The sequence below is a fragment of the Phaethon aethereus genome (genome assembly GCF_964289735.1).
Source record: "Phaethon aethereus genome assembly, contig: HAP1_SCAFFOLD_360, whole genome shotgun sequence".
In the NCBI taxonomy this organism is placed as follows: Eukaryota; Metazoa; Chordata; class Aves; order Phaethontiformes; family Phaethontidae; genus Phaethon; species Phaethon aethereus.
Window position 1 is genome coordinate 57,015 of NW_028114019.1, and position 20,911 is coordinate 77,925.

General features: G+C 62.7%; 3 protein-coding genes across 3 annotated transcripts in view; 1 reads left to right on the plus strand and 2 right to left on the minus strand.

The window, feature by feature from the left end:
* LOC309416368 (centrosomal protein of 164 kDa-like) overlaps positions 1–1,603 on the minus strand; it is a gene marked incomplete at its 3' end in the record, with an annotated part of 37,994 nt that extends 36,391 nt beyond the window's left edge. The window contains exons 1-3 of the mRNA XM_082015927.1: positions 1,519–1,603; positions 1,048–1,159; positions 658–868 (exon numbers count right to left, since the gene is read on the minus strand). Of these exons, the coding sequence (XP_081872053.1) occupies positions 658–868; positions 1,048–1,159; positions 1,519–1,600 (405 nt within the window). The 5' untranslated portion in view covers positions 1,601–1,603. The remainder of the gene's footprint in view (positions 1–657; positions 869–1,047; positions 1,160–1,518) is intronic.
* Positions 1,604–3,973: 2,370 nt separating this feature from the next.
* LOC309416369 (beta-secretase 1-like) lies at positions 3,974–10,005 on the plus strand (the record flags this gene model as incomplete). Its single annotated transcript, XM_082015928.1, is given in 10 exon segments — positions 3,974–4,139; positions 4,142–4,218; positions 7,305–7,393; positions 7,860–8,076; positions 8,281–8,418; positions 8,527–8,661; positions 8,806–8,907; positions 9,051–9,200; positions 9,354–9,525; positions 9,620–10,005. Coding segments are annotated over 10 exon segments (1,488 nt in total). The 3' UTR covers positions 9,862–10,005.
* A 2,376-nt stretch (positions 10,006–12,381) lies between these two features.
* LOC309416367 (RING finger protein 214-like) lies at positions 12,382–20,194 on the minus strand (the record flags this gene model as incomplete). The annotated part of the gene is made up of 15 exons (XM_082015926.1): positions 12,382–12,637; positions 12,875–12,970; positions 13,341–13,448; positions 13,686–13,821; positions 14,001–14,377; positions 14,734–14,832; positions 15,175–15,265; positions 15,675–15,763; positions 16,048–16,144; positions 16,896–16,964; positions 17,991–18,130; positions 18,824–18,964; positions 19,319–19,378; positions 19,784–20,021; positions 20,103–20,194. The coding sequence occupies 15 exons, from the start codon at positions 20,192–20,194 to the stop codon at positions 12,572–12,574; spliced, it is 1,899 nt and encodes a 632-aa protein (XP_081872052.1). The 3' UTR covers positions 12,382–12,571.
* Positions 20,195–20,911: the final 717 nt, after the last annotated feature.

The following is a 20,911-nucleotide window of genomic DNA, read 5'->3' on the forward strand; positions in this document are numbered from 1 at the left end:
ACAATTTCTTGTATAAATAGGCACGTAAATTTTTGACCACTTGAAGTTATATCTACGCACACGAGAGAAATCTCCATGGGAAAAGATTGTGCCTTGCGTTGTCACTCAAGGCGTAGACCTCTTCAACTCAGAAAGCCTCAAGACTTCACTTTCAGCATTTTCTTTCATTACTATCGCTCTCATTATTTCAAAAAGGGAATTTGGTTATGCTTGTTGCAGATACCAACAGCAACGCAGACTAACCTCTCACATCTACACCTGTGTTCCTCATCTGGGTATCACAGCAACACATGCATGGACACAGTATAAACACTATTTGTTGGCCTCTCCAAGGAAGGACAGCTCTCCAGCGCTCTGAATACCTGCGGCTGAGCACCAGCATCCTTGGCTGGTACCAAGGCTTATGCCATATCCTTCTCAGCAAGAGCATCACAGGGCTGTGGCACCCCCACTCCTTCTACAGGAAAACTTCCCTACTACTGTGGATTTGTAACACCACTTCTGTTGGATTTTCACCAAACTCAGCCAACCCTGCTGGACAGGATCGCTTGTCAGGGGATCGCCATTCTGAACCCAGAGCAGCAACAGCACAGACCCTCTAATTCACAGTCACCCATTCACCCTCCAGCCAGCCCTCCCCAGCAGCAGTCTACTCACTGTGGGTCGCTTCAGGGACTGCTTCTCCTTCTTGTCTTTCTTCTCTTTCTTTTCTTTTTTCTTCTTCTCTTTCTTTTTCAGGCTGCCACGTGCCAGCAGCTTCTCTCGCTCCTGAATGACAAGCTCTCTGTAGTGGTCGTCACAGGGGTGGTCCCACGTGGACTGGCCGTTAGCAAAGTTGAAGTAGTAGATATCCCCAGTGATATCCTGGCTGCTTGGCAAAAACCGCATGGAAAGTGAGAACGACACTTCCCCATTCACTGGAAGTACATCTGCGGCAGCATTACCCCACCTCGCCAGCCGGGACCCTGCCACCTACGTGGGCGGCACACAGCAGGGGAAGGGCAGGGGAGGCCAGGAACCCAATGGGACTCTGCTGACAGCTCTCACCAGGGCTTCCACTCGGGTGGTAACGGGGCCACGATGCCTTCCTTGGCCAGCCATATCAGCTCTGGCTCCTTCTCAGGGTCAATCCCGATCTCCCGTGCAAAATCCTGGATTTCTAGAAATACCAGAGGAAGCTGTGGAGATGGTCTACGCAATAGAGCCACCCCTCCTCAGCTAAAGCCATGGGCATACTGGGAAACCCTGATCCCGAAATGAAGCTGCCCAGGGCTGCCAGCATAGCCCCATGTGTCACTGAGCACATCCTCCTATGCTGGTAAAGCAGGGAGACAGACTGCAAAACGGTATTGATCTTTACAACCAAAAAGCTAGCTTCTCAGCTCCGCCTTCTACAAATTCCACTTTTTTCTACCCTCTCCACCCATGCTCTCCCTCATTCTCATTTTCTTAATACACTTAGTGACTTGCATGCTGGAATCCCTTATCGCAGCTCCTGAGAGGACAGGCATCAGTTACCTTGCTCGCTGGGAATGTACGTCTCATCGTAATCTTCTTCCAGGATGAGCTGGTCACCAATGCGCACCATAGCTCCTGCCATGGCTCCCTGCACCTGGCAGCAACGCAAAATCACAACCAGCAACCGCACGCAGCAATAAAGCTGCCTCATCACACAGCGCGTGGCAGAGCCCCGAGGGAAGCTCGACACCGGGACCGCGGAGGGGAAGGGCATGGGCTGAGGCTGCCGAGCATGGGCGCAGCCGGGAAGGGCAGAACTGATGGATTCTGGTAAAGGCAGGAGGACACGGCTAAAAGCGCTGGGCAGCGGGCCACAGCTCGGAGTGAATTAACAGCACAATGGGAAGGGAAGAACTACTACATTATTCACAAGCGTGTGTCCCCACCTCCCCTATGAAAGGTAGGGGCTGCTGGCACTTAGCGTTGCTTTACAAGTTGTTCGGTAGTGAGGAGTTGAGCCCACCCGCCAGCTGCACACTGCTTGGAAACACCATGCAGGGCACAGCCTCCACTTCACAGCTCCGCACCTGCCCTGAGGCTAAGGGGGTAAAAAGGTGCCCTGGTCACACCACCCACAGGGAAGAAAACACACACAAGGCAGACCTCTCCACTCCGCTTCCAGTGCTCTTCCACTGCGGTGCACACAGCAAAAGGGAATCAAATTCCTTCCACACACGCTTCACAGGGGCTGCAGAAACAGGGAGCAGAGCTGAAGCAGCACAGAAGTTATAACCGGAGCTGCTCCCCGCCCCAGGCTTTTAAGCTCCTACACAAGAAGAGCACTTGCATCAGGCACATTTTAAACAGGCAAAAAGAAGCTGAAATGAGAAAGGGAAAAAGCTGTGTTCTCTCTTTCTCTTTCCCAGAGCACAGCACCGCTTTTTGAGAGCAGTCCCCAAGCTGAACCAGCGCTGCCCAGGGACGAAGCAGCTTCTCGCTGCACCTTCCCAGAGGACGATTTGGAAGCTGTGAGGGGACCCTAATTTGACGCATCCCATCTGTGGGGAACAGCTTTGCTATTTAACTCAAAGCCTGCAGGCAGTGATTTAGTCCCACCGCCGCTGGGCCCTTACAACCCCTTCACCACAGGCTGAGGCAGCCATAAGTTAATTTCCCCACCCCAAACATCCCCAGCTGTGGCTCTGGGTGGCCACATTTGGCCAGCATTAGCCTCGCACAGGCATGTGGGGAGCCAGGCCAGGTGGCTGAGCAGCAGCAGGAAGGGGCTGAGCAGTGCTAACGTGCTGATGATGACCACCTGGAGCAGGATCACCACACCCCTGCCTGTAACTGAGCCTTCGCCACCCTCTTCACCTTCCTCTGTCCTCCACCCGCTCCATATTTATAGCTCTTATGTAAAGCCAGCCTCAGAAGCAGCAGTTAATCCTGGCGGTGCCCAGGGACAGATATTCTCAGGACACGCCAAAGCAAAACAGCATCACTGACGCCGCACCGCTCCCCTCCCAAATGTACCCGACTAAGACATTTGGACGCGGGCAACTCGCTCCAGGCCTCGTTCTTGTTTTCTCCTCCGTCGCGGCGCTGCTTCAGCCCCTTCCTCAGGCCCGGCATGAGGGCTGGGGGAGGACTTACAGGTCACCCTTCGGCACACTGCCTCTCCACGCCCGCCCGGGGCTCGGGGAGGGCTTGGGGCTGTCCTTACCGTCCCGGTGCGGCTGGAGCAGCGGCGGCCCGCGGGAAGCCAGGCTGGCATGGAGCAGCGACAGCTCCGCTTCACGGCGGCGAAGGGAAAAAGCCGCTCTTCTCCCCCATATGGTGGCCGGGCGGGCAGGAACGACGGAGGCTCGGCGGGCCGGGCTCGCGGTGGAGGCGGCGGGGAAGCCGCCGCCGCCGCCGCCGCCGCTTCCACGGACGCCGGCGGGTTGCCCAGGCCCGCGCCGCCGCCACTGCTTCCGGGTCCCAACCGCCCCAGCAACAACACCGCCCGCCCCCGGCTAAATAGCATTGGACGGCGGGGGCGGTCCGGCGCCGGATTGGCAGGTGGGAGGGCCGGGCCGCGTGGCGCCAGCGGTGCGGCGGCGCCTGCCGGGAGCTGTAGTCCGGGCGGGGCGGGCCCAGCCGCGCGTTGCCATGGCGACGCGTCTCCGCGGCCCGGCCCGCGGCCCGGCCCGGCCTCGCCGCCCCGGTTTCGCCGCCGGGCCGCGGGTGGGGCGGGGCGGGCGAGCCGCGGCGGGCCGGGCAGCGGCCGCGAGCGCTTCCGCCAGCGGGCGGGGCGGCGGGCGCGGGCGGGCTTTCCGGGGCGGGGAGCGCCGCGCCGCCATGCCCGCCGCCCCGCTCGGCCCCGCCGCGCCGCCTGCCCGCCCCGGCGCGGCCGCCCGGCCGAGGCGCGGGGCGCTGCGGGCCCGCTAGGCGCCGTGCCGCCGCCCGCGGGGAGGAGCGCTTTCGGGGCGGGGAGCCGCCGGTGCCGCGGCAGGGCGCGGGCAGGGCCGCGGCGATGGCGGCCGCCTGGCCCTGGCTGCTGCTGTGGCTGGCGGCGGCCGCCCTGCGCGCCCGCCCGGCCCCGCCGCGCATCCGGCTGCCGCTGCGGGGCGGCGCGGCCCTGCCGCCGGGGCCGCGGGCGCGCCGGGCGCCGGAGGAGGCCGAGCGGGGCGGCAGCTTCGTGAGATGATCGACAACCTGCGGGGCAAGTCGGGGCAGGGCTACTACGTGGAGATGACGGTGGGCAGCCCCCCGCAGAAGGTAGGGCCTGGGCGCGCGCTCCCGCGCCTTCCGTGCTCGCCGCCGCCCCGGCGGTGCGGGCAGGCAGCGTGCGGGACCCCGCTCCCGCCCCGGCCTTCTGCCGGCGCCCCGCGCGCCCCAGCTCCTCCGCTCTTACGGGCGGGGTCGCGGAGGTTTCCGCGGCCGCGTCCCTTTGCGCGCCCAGCGCCCCTCGAGGGGCCGGCTCGGAGCCGGGGATCCGCGTCCCCCCGCGCCCGCCGCCCAGGCTGCCGCAACACCCAGCGCCCGCGTAGGCTCGGGGATAAAGGCCGGCTCTTGCCCGCGAGCCGGCTCCGGCCTGGGCGCCCGGCACCCATGGCGGGAGAGCGCGGCGCGAGCGAGACGTGAACCGCAGCCACCGCCGCAGGAGCCTCTTGAGCCTCTCGGAGGGGCTCTGTCTGGCCCCTCTGTGCCTGGGGTTGATTCTCTGCTCTGGCAGGGCACACGTAGGGGGAAAAGGGGGGAGATTATTTCCGAAATCTAGTTTTAAACGTGATTTTGTCATGGTTCGCCTGGCACCGGCCACGTGTCACAGCTGCCAGCTAATTTCCCTGTGAACCACCTGTTTCCAGGCGCTTGTGCGTTTCTGAGCCTGTCACCCCTTTGGGCAGCATCTTCCAGCCTTGGACTCCTTCCAAACGTGAACGCGGGGCACGCGCGTGCCGAGCAGAATCCCTCCAGGCGTTGTCATGGAATTAGCAGATTCACATGACGGAGCACGGCTGTGCACATGCAGGACACGGGGGAGCGGGGAGGGTATTTATCAAAGGCGCACGTGCGGCCCAGGCACCCCACTTACCCCTGCCGGCCCAGCTCACCATTCCTTTCACCTTCCGGGTGCCGGCAAGGAAGTTTCTTTCTTCTGTTGCCCTTTAATTTTGGTTCTGAGCTGCGCTGCACTGCGAAGCCACCGTCAGCAGTGAATTGCTCTCATGCTCCACATCACTTAGCGCGTTCGTTACGCTGTGCGCTCACGCCAGGCTCCCCGGGACCGGCTGACTCATAAATACATGGGGAAGAGGGCGGGAGCCGAGCACGGGGAGCCAGCGAGCTAGCGCCTCAGGACAGATGGCGAAGCCTTGGTGCCTCTGTGCCACCCCGGGAGCGGCACGCGGCACACAGAGCCGCTGCTTCCGCCGAGGTGCCCAGAGGGGCTGTCATTTCCATGGAGCAGCGGACGGATTACAGACAGCGTCCGCACAACACATGTCCTGGCATTGCCGGTCCACGTGCCGTGCGCTGGCCTGGGCTGTCTCAAGGATGGGGGTCCCTGGCATGACCCCGCTCCGCAGGACGGAGCCTGCAGGGCGTGTGTCCCGCCGCAGCTCCCGCTGTCGCTTACACACGTAGCCGGCCGGGATTGCGTGCAGGCCCCACGTAGTGCGGCTTGCCTCGCCTCCCTGGCACATTTGTTGCTCTCGGACGGGCCAGAGCAAAACCCCTCCTTGGCACCTGCGGCATCAGCTCAGCAGGTCTTTCTCCAGGGAAACCCGTCTCCTCTGGGTACCCCGGGGATCCGCGACGCTGAGCTGCGTGGAGCAGATGGCCCCTCATGGTCAACCAAACAGAAGCGCTCTGGGCACGGCCCGGGCGCAGCGGCAGAGGCCGCAGGTGCCGGTTGCCGGGGAAGGTCGGACTGCGCGGCAGGCGCCGAGCTGGCCCGGCAGCTGTCGGCGCTCACCCGCGGGGGCGATCGGAGGGGTGAGCGTGCCGCTCGGACCTTCACCCGGGGCCTGAAGTGTTCCCCTAGGCAGGAAGCCAGGCCGGGGTTGCTGCGCATCCCCCAGCGATGCAGGCGGCCGTGGGCCAGGGGCACCCAGGACATCGGCCTGCCCACAGCCAGCCCCTCTCAGCGGGAGAGACTCCGGCAGCTGTAGCCCAGCGCTTTTGCGATTAGCACAAGCGCATTAACCTCCTTCCTCTCCCCTTGGACTCCGCGGATTAAGGGCTGAAGCCCCGGCACGCTGCTGGCGAAGCAGCCCCCGGGGCGGGGGGGTCAGAGCTCACCCCGCAGCTCTGCTGCCCGGCACAGCCGGCAGCCCCACGGCCGCAGGAGCCCTGCGGAGCCTCGCTCCCGCCCCAGCCATCCCCACCCGCTCGCGGGGCGGAGGGGACCGCGGGCAGGGTTCAGCTGGGGGCAGGACCCGGCTAGCCAGCTCCCAGCCCTGCCGGGATGTTTGCCCAACCCTGCCTGTGAGCTGGTAATCCAGGGCACAGGCAGCAATGCCGCGGGAGCAGAGCTCAGCGGACGGATGGCCCCTTAGCGGACGCAGCGACCCGCTGCGGGGCGCGTGCAGTCCTTCCGACCTGATTTGCGAACACGTCAGGTTTCCTGGCAAGGGGAGCCCGTGCACCCTGTCTTGCTGCTGCTCTCTCCGGCCCCAAGACGCCTTGCCAGGTGCTTGCCAAATCCTGCCTGCAGATTCAAGCAGCAGGCACGGAGCCCAAGGCCCGGCTGTGCTGAGAGGAAGAGATCACGTTCTGTTTGCACGGTGCCGGACAATGTTTGCCTTTCATGCAACACCCCAATGTGGCTGAGTCCTGCTTCCAGCGCCATGTCCTCTCGCACGGCATCTCCGGGCTGCCCCAGGGCACGGCAGAAGAGGGCCCTTGCTCAGCCTGGGGCTCTGTGCTGCTGCACGGCACCCCTCCAGCGCCCGCCACAGACAGAACAGCCCCCAGGGCAGCCTCCCTGCCCTGCTGCTGCCAGGGCAAAGGGCCCTTCGTGCCCACGTCGGGTGGGCTGAGCCCTGCCGGCCCCGGGCAGCAGCACGCAGGGCTGTGCCAGGGAGCCCCAGCCCGCCCGCGGCTGCCCCTTGCCAGCAGCGGGGCTGGCAGAGAGCCCGGCTGCCGGGCAGGGGCGAGCAGGGCAGGCCCTGGCCCCGGTCGGGAGGGCAGAGCCAGGCTTGCTGCCCAGACGGGGACCCAGAGCTGTGGCTCCCCAGGAAGCGCACGGTGCAGCGGCCACCGCGTGCCACGCGCGGGGACAGGGAGAGCATCACTCGCCGGCGGTGCAGCCCCAGTCCCACTGCAGTGACGAGCCTTCCCCGTCTCTCTTCCTTCTCCAGCTGAATATCCTGGTGGACACCGGGAGCAGTAACTTCGCTGTGGGAGCTGCGCCTCACCCCTTCCTCCGGAGATACTACCAGCGGCAGCTGTGAGTATGCCGGGGGGACACGGAGAGCACGGACACCGCTCCTTGTGGCCGTGGTGCAGCCCCAGCCCCACGGGGGCCTGCTGTCCCTTCTTGCTGGGCTGGGTCCGTCTGGCCCCTTCTTGCGCCCGGGGAAGGAGCAACCCCTCGGCCACCTGTTCGCCCTCCCACAACGTTTAAGATGGTGTCTGGGCCACTGGCCGTTGTACACGGCAAACAGCGGCTGGGCTTGTCCCCCACGTGCCTCGTGACAGCCTTGGCCCCGGCTCCAAGGTGCTGGTGCTTCACCGACCCCTGGAAGCCGCACGTGTGGGGAGCTGCGCTGCCCTCGCCCAGCCACGCAGACAGCCACGCCTCTGCGCTGGCAAATGCTCAGCTGCGCGTCCATGCGCCCCCACCGTCATCCAGCCCACGGGCACCCGCTCCCCCTCCGCACCGGTCTTACTCTGGCTCTTTGACGCCGTTGCAGGTCCAGCACCTACCGCGACCTGCGGAAGGGTGTGTACGTGCCCTACACCCAGGGCAAGTGGGAAGGGGAACTGGGCACCGACCTTGTCACCATCCCCCACGGCCCCAACGTCACCGTCAGAGCCAACATCGCTGCCATCACGGAGTCGGACAAATTCTTCATCAACGGCTCCAACTGGGAAGGGATTCTGGGGCTGGCGTACGCCGAGATTGCCCGGGTGAGTCCTGCCGGCGGCCGAGGGCACCCTGTCCCCACAGGCTGCGGATCACTTCTTTCCTTGCCTCCGCTCAGTCCCTTGGGACCCGACTTGCAGCTGCGCCGGTGACCTCGAGCCCTGGGGATGTGGTGGGCACAAAGAGCCCCTGGAGAAGGGAAAGCACTGACACATCCCTGTCCTGCCTCTGCTTTCTCCTCCCGCCAGCCCGACGACAGCCTGGAGCCCTTCTTTGACTCCCTGGTGAAGCAGACCCGGGTGCCCAACATCTTCTCCCTCCAGCTTTGCGGGGCAGGCTTCTCGCCCAACGAGACGGAGGCCCTGGCGTCGGTGGGGGGCAGCATGGTGAGTGCCCTGCGGCCGGCGGGGGAGGCTGGCGGGGCTGCCCGCGTGGGATGTGCCCGGCTGGGGTCGGCAGCGCACGGTGGCAAAGCCTTTCTGTCTCCGCTGCAGATCATCGGTGGCATCGACCGCTCGCTGTACGTGGGTGACATCTGGTACACACCCATCCGGAAGGAGTGGTACTACGAGGTCATCATCGTCAAGCTGGAGGTCAACGGGCAGGACCTCAACATGGACTGCAAGGAGGTGAGGGGGCAGCAGGAGAAGCTGCCCGTCAGGGCACTGCTGTGGCACTGCCACTGGAGGCCTCCGCCTTCCATCTGAGGGGGATCGGGAGGGGAGGGGGGCTGGGCTCTTGTGCCTGGGTCACTCCTCCTCTTCTGCCCCCAGTACAACTACGACAAGAGTATTGTGGACAGCGGGACCACCAACCTCAGGCTGCCAAAGAAGGTGTTTGAGGCTGCAGTGAAATCCATCAAAACGGCTTCTTCGGTCAGTGAGACCCGTCCCTCCCCAGCGGGCATGGCCCCAGGGCTGGCGTGGGGCCACAGGCGGCACAGCCGCCCATCACCAGCCTGAGCATCTCCGCAGCCTGCCCGGTGTGGCCCCGCTCACTGCCCCTTTCCCTCCGGCAGACGGAGAAGTTCCCGGACGGCTTCTGGCTGGGGGAGCAGCTGGTTTGCTGGCAGGTCGGCACCACCCCCTGGCACATCTTCCCAGTCCTGTCCCTCTACCTGATGGGAGAGGCCACCAACCAGTCCTTCCGGATCACCATCCTGCCCCAGGTGAGCGTTGGCACAGCCAGACCCTGCCCGGTGCCGAGCTGGAGAGCGGACTGGAGCCGGTTGCGCAGGCAGGACCGTGCTGGGTGGGCACAGCTGCCCGCCCCTGGGAGCTCTGCCCCGTCGCCCTTCCTGACGGCACCTCTCTTCCTGCAGCAATACCTGCGCCCGGTGGAGGACGTGGCCACCTCTCAGGACGACTGCTACAAGTTCGCCATCTCCCAGTCCTCCACGGGCACCGTCATGGGCGCCGTTATCATGGAGGGCTTCTACGTGGTCTTCGACCGTGCCCACAAGCGCATCGGCTTTGCCGTCAGCGCCTGCCACGGTGAGGGCTGGGCCCGGAGCGAGGGAGAGGCGGAGGGGACGTGGGCGCGCGGGTGTGGCGCAGTGGCCGGAGCCCCACCTTCTCCCGCCCACAGTACATGACGAGTTTCGGACGGCCGCGGTGGAGGGGCCCTACCTGCACTCCAACATGGAGGACTGCGGCTACAACATCCCGCAGACGGATGAGTCCACCCTGATGACCATCGCCTACGTCATGGCAGCCATCTGCGCCCTCTTCATGCTGCCCCTCTGCCTCATGGTGTTCCAGTGGCGCTGCTTCCACTGCCTGCGGCGGGACCACGACGACTTTGCCGATGACATATCCTTGCTGAAGTGACGGCGGAGCGTGGGGGCAGTCCCAGGGGCCACAGGTGAGGCAGCGGGGCGGGGAGAGGTAGCTCCTTTCTCTGGGGGCTGGAGAGCGGAGGCAGGGCAGCAGCGCGGGGAGCTCAGGCCCCCAGCCCAGGCTGCCGGGGACCCGGCCCCCATCGGAGCCCCGGGCCGGGGGCGTGTGCCTCTGGGAGCTGCAGCAAGAGCCCGGCAGCTGGGGGGGAGGTGCGAGCACGGCAGCTCCGTCCCGGGGGCTGAGGGTAGCGTCTCTGCCGGCACCAGGATGGGCGTCCCCAGCTCTCCTGCCCAGCCCTGACAAGCTTGACGGGGTCACGCTGACGAGCCACCCCCTGCCTGTCCCATCTCCCTCCGTCCCTGCGCAGCTGCCCTTCTCAGCCCGCACCGCCAGGAAACCGCCGGCCTAGGCTCTCTGTGCTGGGAGCTGCGCCGGTGCGCACGCGCCCCGCGGCCGTGCCTTCCCCGTGTGGCTTCCTGCCCGGGACGCCTGCTTGAGCCGGACTCCAGAGTTCGCACCTCCGGAGCCTCCTCTCCCCAGCCCCGGGCTTTTCGGAGGCAGCCATGCAGGGCCAGCCTGGGGCTGGCCGGACAGGAGTAGCCAGAGGCAGGGCTTTCCCTCCCGTCCTGCTCCCCCTGACGTTTCCCATGGTGTTTCCCCTGCCCTCCCAAACTGTCCTTCCGCTGCCGCCAGCCCCAGGCCTCCCTGCACCCACCCCGCCCTCCCAGGACAGGCACCCATCCTCTCCCCGCTCCGCTTTCGCTCGCTGCGGACGGGGACCTGCCTCACCGCCCTTCCAGCATTGAGGGCACCTGCCACGGACGGGCCGGTGGCTGCTGCCCTCCCGCCCCGGGATAAACAGCCTGCGGCTCGGGGACACGGACGCTCGCCCCCGCGGGCTGCACGGGGAGGGAAGGAAGCGGCATGCCCCACGGGCGCCACGCAGCCTCGCCACGCGCAGAAATGGTGCGCCAGGAGAGCGCCAAGTACCCAAGCCCTGCACCCGCCACTCCCCAGCCCACCCACCCCTTCGAAAGCCATAGGGGAGCCAGCGCCGGGCTCGGCCGGCCCCCACCCGCAGCCCCTGCCCCGCCTCACCGCCGGCGAGTCCCGCGGCGGCTCCTCTCCGCTCGCTCCACGACTCCGCGCATCCTGGCCGGGCCCCGGCTCCTGCGGCACACGACACCTCGGCAGCTCGGGGACAGGCGGCGGCTGTGGGGACTGCAGCATTTACCATTTTTTAAACACATGGTTGTATTTATTTTTTTTTTTTTATAACGCGAGTCACTGGTAGAGCAGCTGTGCAGAATCGGGGCGTGTATATAGCAGATGTACACACAGGTGTACAAGTAGCGGTCGCTTCTCACCTGTACGATATATACATATATCTATATTTTTAATTCTAGCGCTGAAAGCCACTGTTCCAAACCCAAGATTAGGGGGTTTGGTCCTGTTTTGTTTTGGGTTTTTTCAAGTATTTTCAGCCCTCTGCTCAGTCCTAGGGCCTTGGCCGCAACCCCCGGCCAGGCACTTGTGTCATCATCGTGTTCGTACAGCCGGGGAGGACGTTCCGGTACCTGAGGATGACGCTCCCCTTCTCCCCGCTGGCGGCAGCTTGCCCGGGCCGCCGCAGGCTCACCTTCTCCCTCCCCCGGGGCAGGCACCCTTCAGCCTGCGGGCAGTGGGCCAGGCTGAATTTCCTGACGTCTTGGCCTCTGACCCGGACAGGAAAGCGCTTCCTTTTAAACACCAAGATTTCGCTGACTAAACGCCGGAGACTCTGTTGCGGACCGCTGCCTTAAAACGCGCTGGCAAGCCTGCGCGTAGAAAGGCTCAGGCTGCGGCCAAATTCAGGCGTGCTGCACCCCTGCCTCCAGCAGTGTTGAATTTGTGCCAGAGACCGCAAGTACGCGGCGGGGAGGAATTCTGCAAGATTTCAAGTGGCGCCGAGCGCCTCGTAACCCCACCGAAATCCATTGGCGCGGTGGCCCATCCTCAAGGAGAAGGCACGGGAGAGGGGAAACTAGGAACCACAACAGGCTGGTTATCCCAAGCTGCGACGCAGCCAGCTGCGTTCACTGCCCCGGGCCCGGGGTGACGGCAGGGAACACCGGGTAAAGGTACGTGCGGAACTCTGCCCTGATGGAGCAGGGATGGGGACGGTTCCCGCTGGCTGTCGCCGTAGCCTCCAGTACTCTGTAACCTATTGTCTGTGTCAGAACAATGAATGTTAACGCGGTAAATTATTATTACATTAAAAAAAAAACAAAACCACCAAAAATGCTCTTCATCTGCAAACATTGCTAATGGGGGAACGGCGCGGCAGGGGACCGGCCCGCCAGGGCACAGAGCACGGCTCACGGCGAGCCGCTGGGAGCACCGGTCCCGCAGGAGGAGCTGCTGGGGGAAGAGTCACAGCAGCCACCGGCATCCCGGCCAGCAGCTGTCGCTTGCGCGCTTCGCGAGGAAGCCAGCAAGGCCGCAAAATAAGAAATAAGGAGCAGCAGCAAATCACTGCATAATATACACACTTTATTTATGAATTTGTATGTATACAGACTTTCTATACACACATTACCTATATAATAAAAATGTACATGTGTATACATGGTCGTATAAATATAGAACTGTAGAAATCTTCGAACTGATCCTCTCTATTCACAGCAACTCCTGGCGTGGGACCGCTTTGTTCGAGTAGCCGTCATTTGAGGCTTGGACAAAAGGGGCAAGTGTCATTTGTGTTGGTCTGTGCCCAGAACTTGATGCACTGGAAGAGAGAGAATTAGTCAAGAGCCACTGGCACAACTCTGAGGCGCTGCGAACATCGCGTGGCATTCGTTTTCCAGAACAGCACTGGCAAGGGCGCTCATTTTAGGGGACTGTTTCTTTTTTCAACCCAGCAGCTCTCTCCATCCCCCCGTGCTACACACGCCCAGGGCCTGGCAGGGCACGGGCACCGGAAACCCTTACGAGGAACCCGCATGCAGCAGGGAAGCACACTCACCTCCTTGTGCAGCACGTGCGAGCAGGCCATGGGGTGAAGGTCACCGGGCTGCACGAGCTTCTGGCACATTAGACACAGCTTACAGGCAGCCGGGGTCTGGGACGAGCAGCAAGGGAACAGGAGGAGACGGGCACCGAAGTCAGTCACCCCGGCTCGTATCAGGCGTTCCAGCCGCTCGGCCCGCCAGGGGCCGCAGCTTGCCCAGTGACCCCCTCTGCCCACCCCCGTCACGCGACGTTAGAGCCTCGCACACCTCTCTTGCGGCCGCTCCCCGCTCCCCCGCTGCGGAGCACGACGCACCTGCGCCCCTAACCCTTCCCTTCTACCTCACCAGCCCGAGGAGCCACGTGAGGAGAGAGTCCCAACTTCACTGGCTCATCCTTTTGGCCATTTCTCAACAGGCTCTCTCTGCGGCTGGCTTTCCCGGGGGACGGCAAAGCACTCTAGAAAAGGCAGAAAGTCTTACGTGCGATGCTGCACCAGGGTAAGCCACCTGGGCCGGGGGCAGGAACATGGGCGTGCTGATCTGAGGCAGCGGAGCAGAGAACATGGGGGCCCTGATTCGACCGAGAGGCTGCAGCAAGGCAAACGAGGCACGTCAGCAAAGCTCAGAAGGAAAGGATAGCCGCACCGCCCCAGGCTGCCTTGGGGAAGGCCGCTCCCAAGAGTTCGGTCAGTGAACCCAGGGGACACGCCCGATGTGCAGCCTGCGCCCAAGCTCCACGCGCCCCCGGCAGCGGGCCCTACGCGGCTCCGCCCACGGGGAGCAGGCCCCCGCCGGCCCCCCGCTGGCCCCCCGCCGCTCTCCCACCTGTGCCCCGGCTGCCGCCCGCTCCTGCTGCTCTGCCAGCTTGGCCGCCACCAGCTGGGTCAGCTCCTCCATAGTCAGACCCGCCATGGTCCTCCGAGCACTCTTGATCTGCTGCAGTATGTTGGTGAGCTGGGCCCTGCGTGGACGGGGGCCTGCTAAGAGCTCCCAGCCACCGCTGGCAAGCCGAGCGGCCCCCGCGAAGGGGGACCCTCCGTCAAAGGCCCCGTGACACAGCTCCAGGCGAGCCAGCCCCCCGGGATGCCCATCCCACAGGCAAGTCCTCGCTCTTCAGGAAGGACGGCGCGAGACCCTTACTTGTTGCACTGTGGAAACCGAGTCAACAACTTCTCCAGCAGCTTTTCCAGCTTATCGGCCGGCTGCAGCCTGTGAAACTCTGGAGTGACGTTAACTCCGCCCAGGCCTGGCGGAGGAGGGATGGAGGCAGCGGGAGGCATGTGAGGGCTGTGCGTGCCAATAAGCGATGCCACCACCGGGCTGTTTCTTCCCTGGGAAGCAGGCAGCGGCGGGGAAGGCTGGTTGGGCCTGGAGATAGCAGGATTCAGGAGAGGAAAGGAGAGTGCCCGGGGATCGGCGCTTGGCATGACCATGGGAACGGGAACCGGTCCGATGGGAAACGGGAGCCTGGGAGTAAGGGATGGGTTGGGCTGGAATGCCGTCAGCATGAAATCTGTCTGAGAAAGAAAAACGGGGGGAGAAGAAAAGGCTGGTTAGAGTAAGCCCACCTGAAACAGAGACGAGGGCCTTCCTCCGGCACCGGGCAGGAGGCGGGCTGAGCCACAGGCACTGGCAGCTGCACTCCTGACATCGAGGGAGGGAGACCCTTCTCCTCCTCTCCAGGGAAGGCAGGTCAGCCCAGGCAGATGGGGACAAGCACGGCACTCCAGGGAACACGATCCCACGCCGCCTCCCTCAATGAACAGAGAACAGGCGGCGCCAGCTACGGGCCGGCGGGCAGGCTGGCCCCGCGGCCTCACAGCAACTTCCCGGCAGCGAAAGCTGGGCCGCGTTGGGCTGGAGAGACACTCACTTCCGAGGGTGGAGGTGGCAGCGTTGGGGTTGGGATCTGCGGGAGGCTGCTCAGCTTTGTTCCATTTCTCACCATCTGAATGTGGTCGTTGAATTGATCCTAGCAGAGAGGAAGGAAGCCAGACACTGTTATCAAATCCCACCTGTTTGGTGCCACTGGAGTCGAGAGGATGAAAAAAAGACGGTAGGGAGAAGCAGAATAACCACCTCTGTGATTAACCCAGCACACTGCTTTCCTACCCATGTGGCTTATCCGCACGCAGGAGCCTGAAGAGGCAGGCAGAAATCTCTGCAGCTGCTCGCAAAGGCAGACCGACCGTGGGCACATGCCTTTCTCCCGGGTCTCGGTCCTCTCCCCCAAGAAGGTTGAAACTAAGCACGCAAAGCAGCGTCAAGGCGAACCGCCCGCTGCTAGGCCGGGAGCCGTCCGGCAGAAACTTACTCGGACGCTTTCCTTGGTCATTCGTATCCTGTTCAGCCTCATCTCCCACTCCTGCTTTGGCCTCATCGTCTCCAGCGTGGGCGGCGCAGACCTGCAAGCGCAACTAAACTTGCCCTCTTGCAACTGCGCTCTCACTGGCAGCAAAGCGGGAGCAACTAACGCCCCGCAGCCACCCCCCTTCCCCAGCAGGGCTCACGCTCAGGCGAGGAACCCTGCAAGAGAGCGTGTGGCGCTACCGGAGTGCGGACCGAGGCATGGATGCCACAGTCAACGCCGTGCCTACAGCACACTGACACGTTCAGCAGATGAACAGTAACAGGGAGGAAGCACAGCCCCCCCCCGTACCCTTGTTTTGCGGTGTTACTGAATCACATTAATAAGAAAGCCACAGGAAACCTTCAACTATTTCAGTCAAACCTCCAGTGTAAGGAGAGGAAGAGGAGATGGGCCCACAGGGACACCTGAGTTACGCCACCGTTTCTGAGGCGACGAGGACTTACTTGAGGTAGGTCAGGTGCAGCTCTGCTTCTTTTTCCGCTTCCTCTAGTTTCAACACCAGCAGCTCCTTGCGGCTCTCCAGGGAGAGGATCTAGCAGAGAGAGGCCCCACGTGAAGGGCAGGTTTTGTACTCCCTCCTTTCGTGCTGCCAGACTGTGACTGCGAGCTCTTCACTAAGCACCCTGCTGAGTCAGTCAGTGCCAACTAAGGTTTACTGCGCCAATAGCTGCCCATCCCTTCTCCTGTCCCACGGAGAGGGAGACTTGGCCTCATCCTCAACTACTCCCTAATTTCACATACTCACTCATTAAGACCTGGGATCTTCGAAAGCCTCTCTTCCACAACTGCTTTGCAGGCTAGAAGCCACCTACTAACCTCTGCTTTCCAGGCCCGTTCTGTCTCCTCAAGGATGTTCCTGTTGATTTCATTGTGCTGGTTCTTCAGCTTATCTAGCTCCATCTCCCAGAGCTGCCTGCAGACAGAACCAGAACCAGTCAGCCTTAGGCTTAGGTGCTGCAGCGGCGGGGAACAGGAGAGCTGCCCAACTCCCACAAAAACGATCGATCCCTGTAGCTCTGGACAGGGCGCAACCGTGGAAGACCGACGGCTTCCAGACAGTGATGCCAGCCGCGCTGGCGTCAAACATGTTGGGCAAAATGAGGAAGAGGGCACGCCCCTCGGCAACGTTCAGTCCAACGCCAGGGAAAGCTGCACGTGCCTGAACCAGCGAGCAACCTGAGGCAGCACAGAGCACTAAGCCCTTCTGATTCTGGAGGAGTTCAAAGCTGGCCCAACCTGTGTTACGGCAGCATCTGCGCCCAGATCGGGAGCTTCTCGGCCCAGCTTTAAAATACCTTAGTGTGCCTGAGTTCAGAGAGGTTGGGCAGCTGCGGGGAACAGAGAAATAGGTCTGCCCTAATTCTGGGAAGCTGAAATTCAGTCAGAGGTAGCAGTTACAAGCCGAGTCAATCCGCTGAGCATAAACTCTATAATCGTAGGGGATCTTTATGTCACAAGTATCTAGGAGCCTGCTTGTGACTGGGCTCAAAAGAGGATTTAATACAAAGGCTGGGGGCACCAGCCTGCTGGAAGAGAAGACGGAACCTTTAGAGCACTTAACTGGACGACGCTGTCAGACAGCTCTCTAGCCTACCCCAAGGCAAAATGACTGGAAGGAAGAGAGTATTCAAAAGCATTAATCCGGTCATAGACAAAAGCCTTACTTTTCATCGGACTGCTCTGCAATCAGAGAAGCAATCTTGTTTTCCTTCTCCTCCTGCTCTTTCAGCAACCTGCACCAGAGAAAAAGGACAGATGGAGTCACCTACTGGGAAGGTGTTATCGCCCGGCCGCTGATGCTGCTGGTACCAAGTTTAAACAACATATTGGCACAGCTGCGTGCCCACCGTAACAACAGGCTCTGAGGCGTGCAGCGTTCCATAAACGTTCGAAAGCTAACATCCTCCAGAGCAAAAATTTTGCTGTATCATGGCACCGCACAAAGACCATGGCACAGAACCAGAATCCACTGCAGGGAGCTGTGCCGCTCCGACAACACGTGCCCTGCAACTGTCCGCCCAGGGGGAAATGGGCTGAGTACATGGAACCATGACTAAAGGAGCTTCACCTGAAAATATCACCGAGCCCTCACAATAAAAAAAAAAACCAAAACCAATCAGACCTCTACGACATGACAGAAGGGCTCCGTAAAAGTGCAAGTTCACCATCCAAAGGAACCTTCACAAACAACTCACACCTTGCTGGCATCAGACCCTGCGCCCCGCACCTAGCGAGGTTGTTTGCAAAGAGCACGTGGCCCGTCCAACAGCAGTGCCCGACAGCAGCACCCAACAGCAGCCGTCAGCCTTTCAAACCGTTCGGTGGAAGGCACAGCCAAGCAGTCTACCAGAACGGGAGATTCTCAGGAGAACAACTTTTGGCAAGGCCAAAGGAGTAGACCCTAACCCTAGCACTGCAACAGAGCAGTCCCACCTCCAGCGGAAAGGCTCTGGATTCTGAAAGACGGCAGCACGCAGAGCTGAGCTGCACGTCGTCCTTGCTTCACGCTGTCCCCACATACAAAGGCAAAGCAATAACCCGCTGCCCAAAAATTCATTTTGACATCTTCGGTAAAGAAAAGGTGCTCTGTCTGCAGTAGATCCATTCAAAACCACATGGGTCTGTCCTAAACCACGCACCAAAACCGCTTGTTGCTTCCAAAATCTTTGAAGCGATCCTCTTTTGCTTAATCAGGTGTACATCAGGGTTAAGCAATACCCCCCCCGCCCAAATAAACACTTTCTTTTCCATACTAATACCTTCTGCCTTTCTCACAGAGCTTCTCAATTTCAGCTTTCAGATCCTGCTCTTTCTGCAAGAATTCTTTCTTTTCTTTCTCCATCTTCTTCTTTGTCTCCTCTCGCTTGATCGTAACATCCTGAATTGCTTTCAGGATCTCCTAGAGTAAAACAAGCATCGCACAATTGAAGAGCAAAATTCCTGAGTAGCGGTTTTGTTTCCAAATCCGTTGTTATTTTAGATTAATGGAAGAGAGATCATGAGATTGCATGCGTCATCAAAATCTCTCTTTTCAGTAGATGCAGATGAGCTATATAGCGGTAATTATGAGAGCGCCAGGAGACAGACAGACAGACAGAAAGACGGTCTAAAGCGCAGGTTCTCCTGCCTCTTCAGAAGGATTTTAAGGGGCAGCGAGTTCTGCTCTGCTTTAGATCTTGCCAGGGGGTTCCTTTTGTCTTAACACGAGCTACCACAGGGCCAGCTGTGCATCACTCATTTAACCCACTGATCCATCAGCCATGGCCCACAGAGATCGAAATAATCACAGGGGGCTAATCCTCCTCACTTCATACCAGTTTCCATTCGGAAAAAAAGCCGCGCCTGTTGAAGAGACATTGCAAGATCACCAGCAGGAGCAGGCGTGCGCACAGGATGCTGCGTTAGGAATTGGGGCCGAGCGGCTCAGCACCCCAGTTTGGGCACAGGCCAGTCCTGCGCGCTGTAAAACAGCGTAGCATCCAAGGGGAACCACCATGGCTCACGGCCCGCTTCACCCCTCCACAGGAGGTCAAAGCAGCCCGCCTTAACCGTGGAAGCTGCAGTTAAAGGAAAAGACGACTTTGCCAAATACCTGGTGGTTCTTCATCTCTTCTTCCCTCCGCTGCTGCAGCTGCTTAAGCTGTACCTGCAGCTGATTCTCCACTTGCCTCTGCTTGTCCAACACCTCTTGGTAACGCTCCTTCAGCAAAGCCCTCTCCGACATCATTTTGTCCTGCAGCAGAGAACGGAAATTTAGGGAGAACCTTCCCCTGCACTAAAGACGGTGCGGGCAGGGGCAGGAAAGCTCAGCAGGGCACAGGGGCCCAGTAGGTGCCACTGTCAAGAACCACAGTTAAATGGCTTCTCTTCCAAAGCTCAGCCTCCCTAGACTCGAAAAGATGAAGGGAGGCACTGCCTGCAGCTGCAGCTAGCGCTGCACTTCCTCCTTTAAAGGGGACAGCTTAAGAGCTTCCAAGGCTGGTGTTTAAATGAGAAAAAAACAAAAGCAGCTCCTTTGCCCAGGGAAGGGCAGCACGGGAGCGTGAGCGGCAGAGCCTGGACCTGAGGGCAGGGCTTCGATACCCACCAAGTTCTTCTCGATGTCCTGATCTGTGTTCGCATCCATATTGGCCGTCTTGAAGTCAGTCTGTGAAGGAAGGCGATCGCTGTTAGACCCTTACCCCTGCAGCTTCGCCGAGACTAGCCAGACCCACATCACCAACCAGCCCTGGGGAGACGCTGGAGAGGGCAGCATGACCTGCCCCAGACTCCGACTGGTCACTCTTAACCCACCCTCCAGCCACCCTTTCACCAAAAGGCGCGAGGTCAGGCGTGGGGCAGCGGCTGCTCGGCGGCGGGCACAGCCGCGCTTCGCCCCCCAGCTGCAACCGACCCCGCTCCTTGCTGCCGCTGCACCCCGGGGTCAGAAACACCCCCCGAGAGGCCTCGCTCCCAGCACCCCCGGGGCGCAGCGGCCGCGCTCCCCACCGCAGCCCCGGCAGCAGCCCGGCACAGTCCCCCGCCCGCCGGCGACCCGCAGGCGGGCACCCACCTGCACCGCGATGTTCTGCGAGGGCCTGGCGGGGGTCACCTCCGGCTCGGGCTCCTCTGCCGCCGCCCCGCCGCTCCACCGCCCGGCCCCCTCGCCGCCGGGCCCGGCCTCCGCCTCGCCGCCGGCCGCCGCCAGCAGCGCCGGGGCCTGGCCGGGGGCGGCCGCGGGCTCCGCCTCTCCGCCGGGGCCGACCGGCGCCGCCTCGCTGGGGCTCTCCGGGACGGAGAGGGCGCTTCCGCTGCGCGAAACAAACAGCTCGGTCGGTCACTCGCCCCGACCCAGGCCCAGGCCCCGGCCCCGGCCCGCCGGGCCTACCTACCTGCCGGGCGGCGCGGCGGGGCCGGGCTCGCAGAGGGGCGGCGGGGCCGGGGCGGCGGCGGGGCCGTCGGCCTGCGCCTGCTCCAGCGCCATGGGGCTCGCTGCGGGGCGGGGGCAGGGCCCGGGCCCGGGCCCGGCGGGGCGCGGCGCGGAGCGGAGCGGCGCGGAGCGGCCCGGAGCCGAGCGGAGCGGCACGGCCCGCGCCCCCGCCGCCCCGCCCCTTCCGGCGCCAGGCGCGGCGGCGGCGCAGAGCGGCGCGCCCGGCCCGCGAGCGCCGCCCTTGCGGATGGGAGGCCGGAGGCGGCGGATGTGACGTAGCTGTCAGCGGCACCGGATATCCGGCGGCGGCGGCCCATGCCCGGTGAGCGCCCGGCGGGGTGGCGGGGGGTGGGGCTCCCGGGATGGGACAGTCGTTGGGCCCTGTCCGCCCCCTCGCTCCAGCGGGGGTCAGCGGCTCGGCTGTCACTGACTCGCCGCGGCCCAAGGCGGCCGGCCCAGCCCGGGGGACGGGAAAGGGGAAGGGGCGCTGCGGGCGCCTGACCTGCCCCCAGGAGCTGGGGGGACCGGCGGCAGGCAGGCAGGGGCAGCGGCCTGCCCGGCAGCGCTGCCCGGCGGCGGCTAGCTGGCCCGAGGCTTCCCCGAGCTTTGACCTCTGGGTCCCTGCCCAACGCCCCCGTGTGTCCCGGCCTCCCCGGCGCCGTCTGCCCGGCGGAGTGGGGAACGCTGGCTCTGCCCCGGGTCGCTGTCGGGCTCCAGCGGGTGCAGGCGCTCTCGGAGCAACGGGCCGGTAAAGCCCTGCTTTTAGGGAGA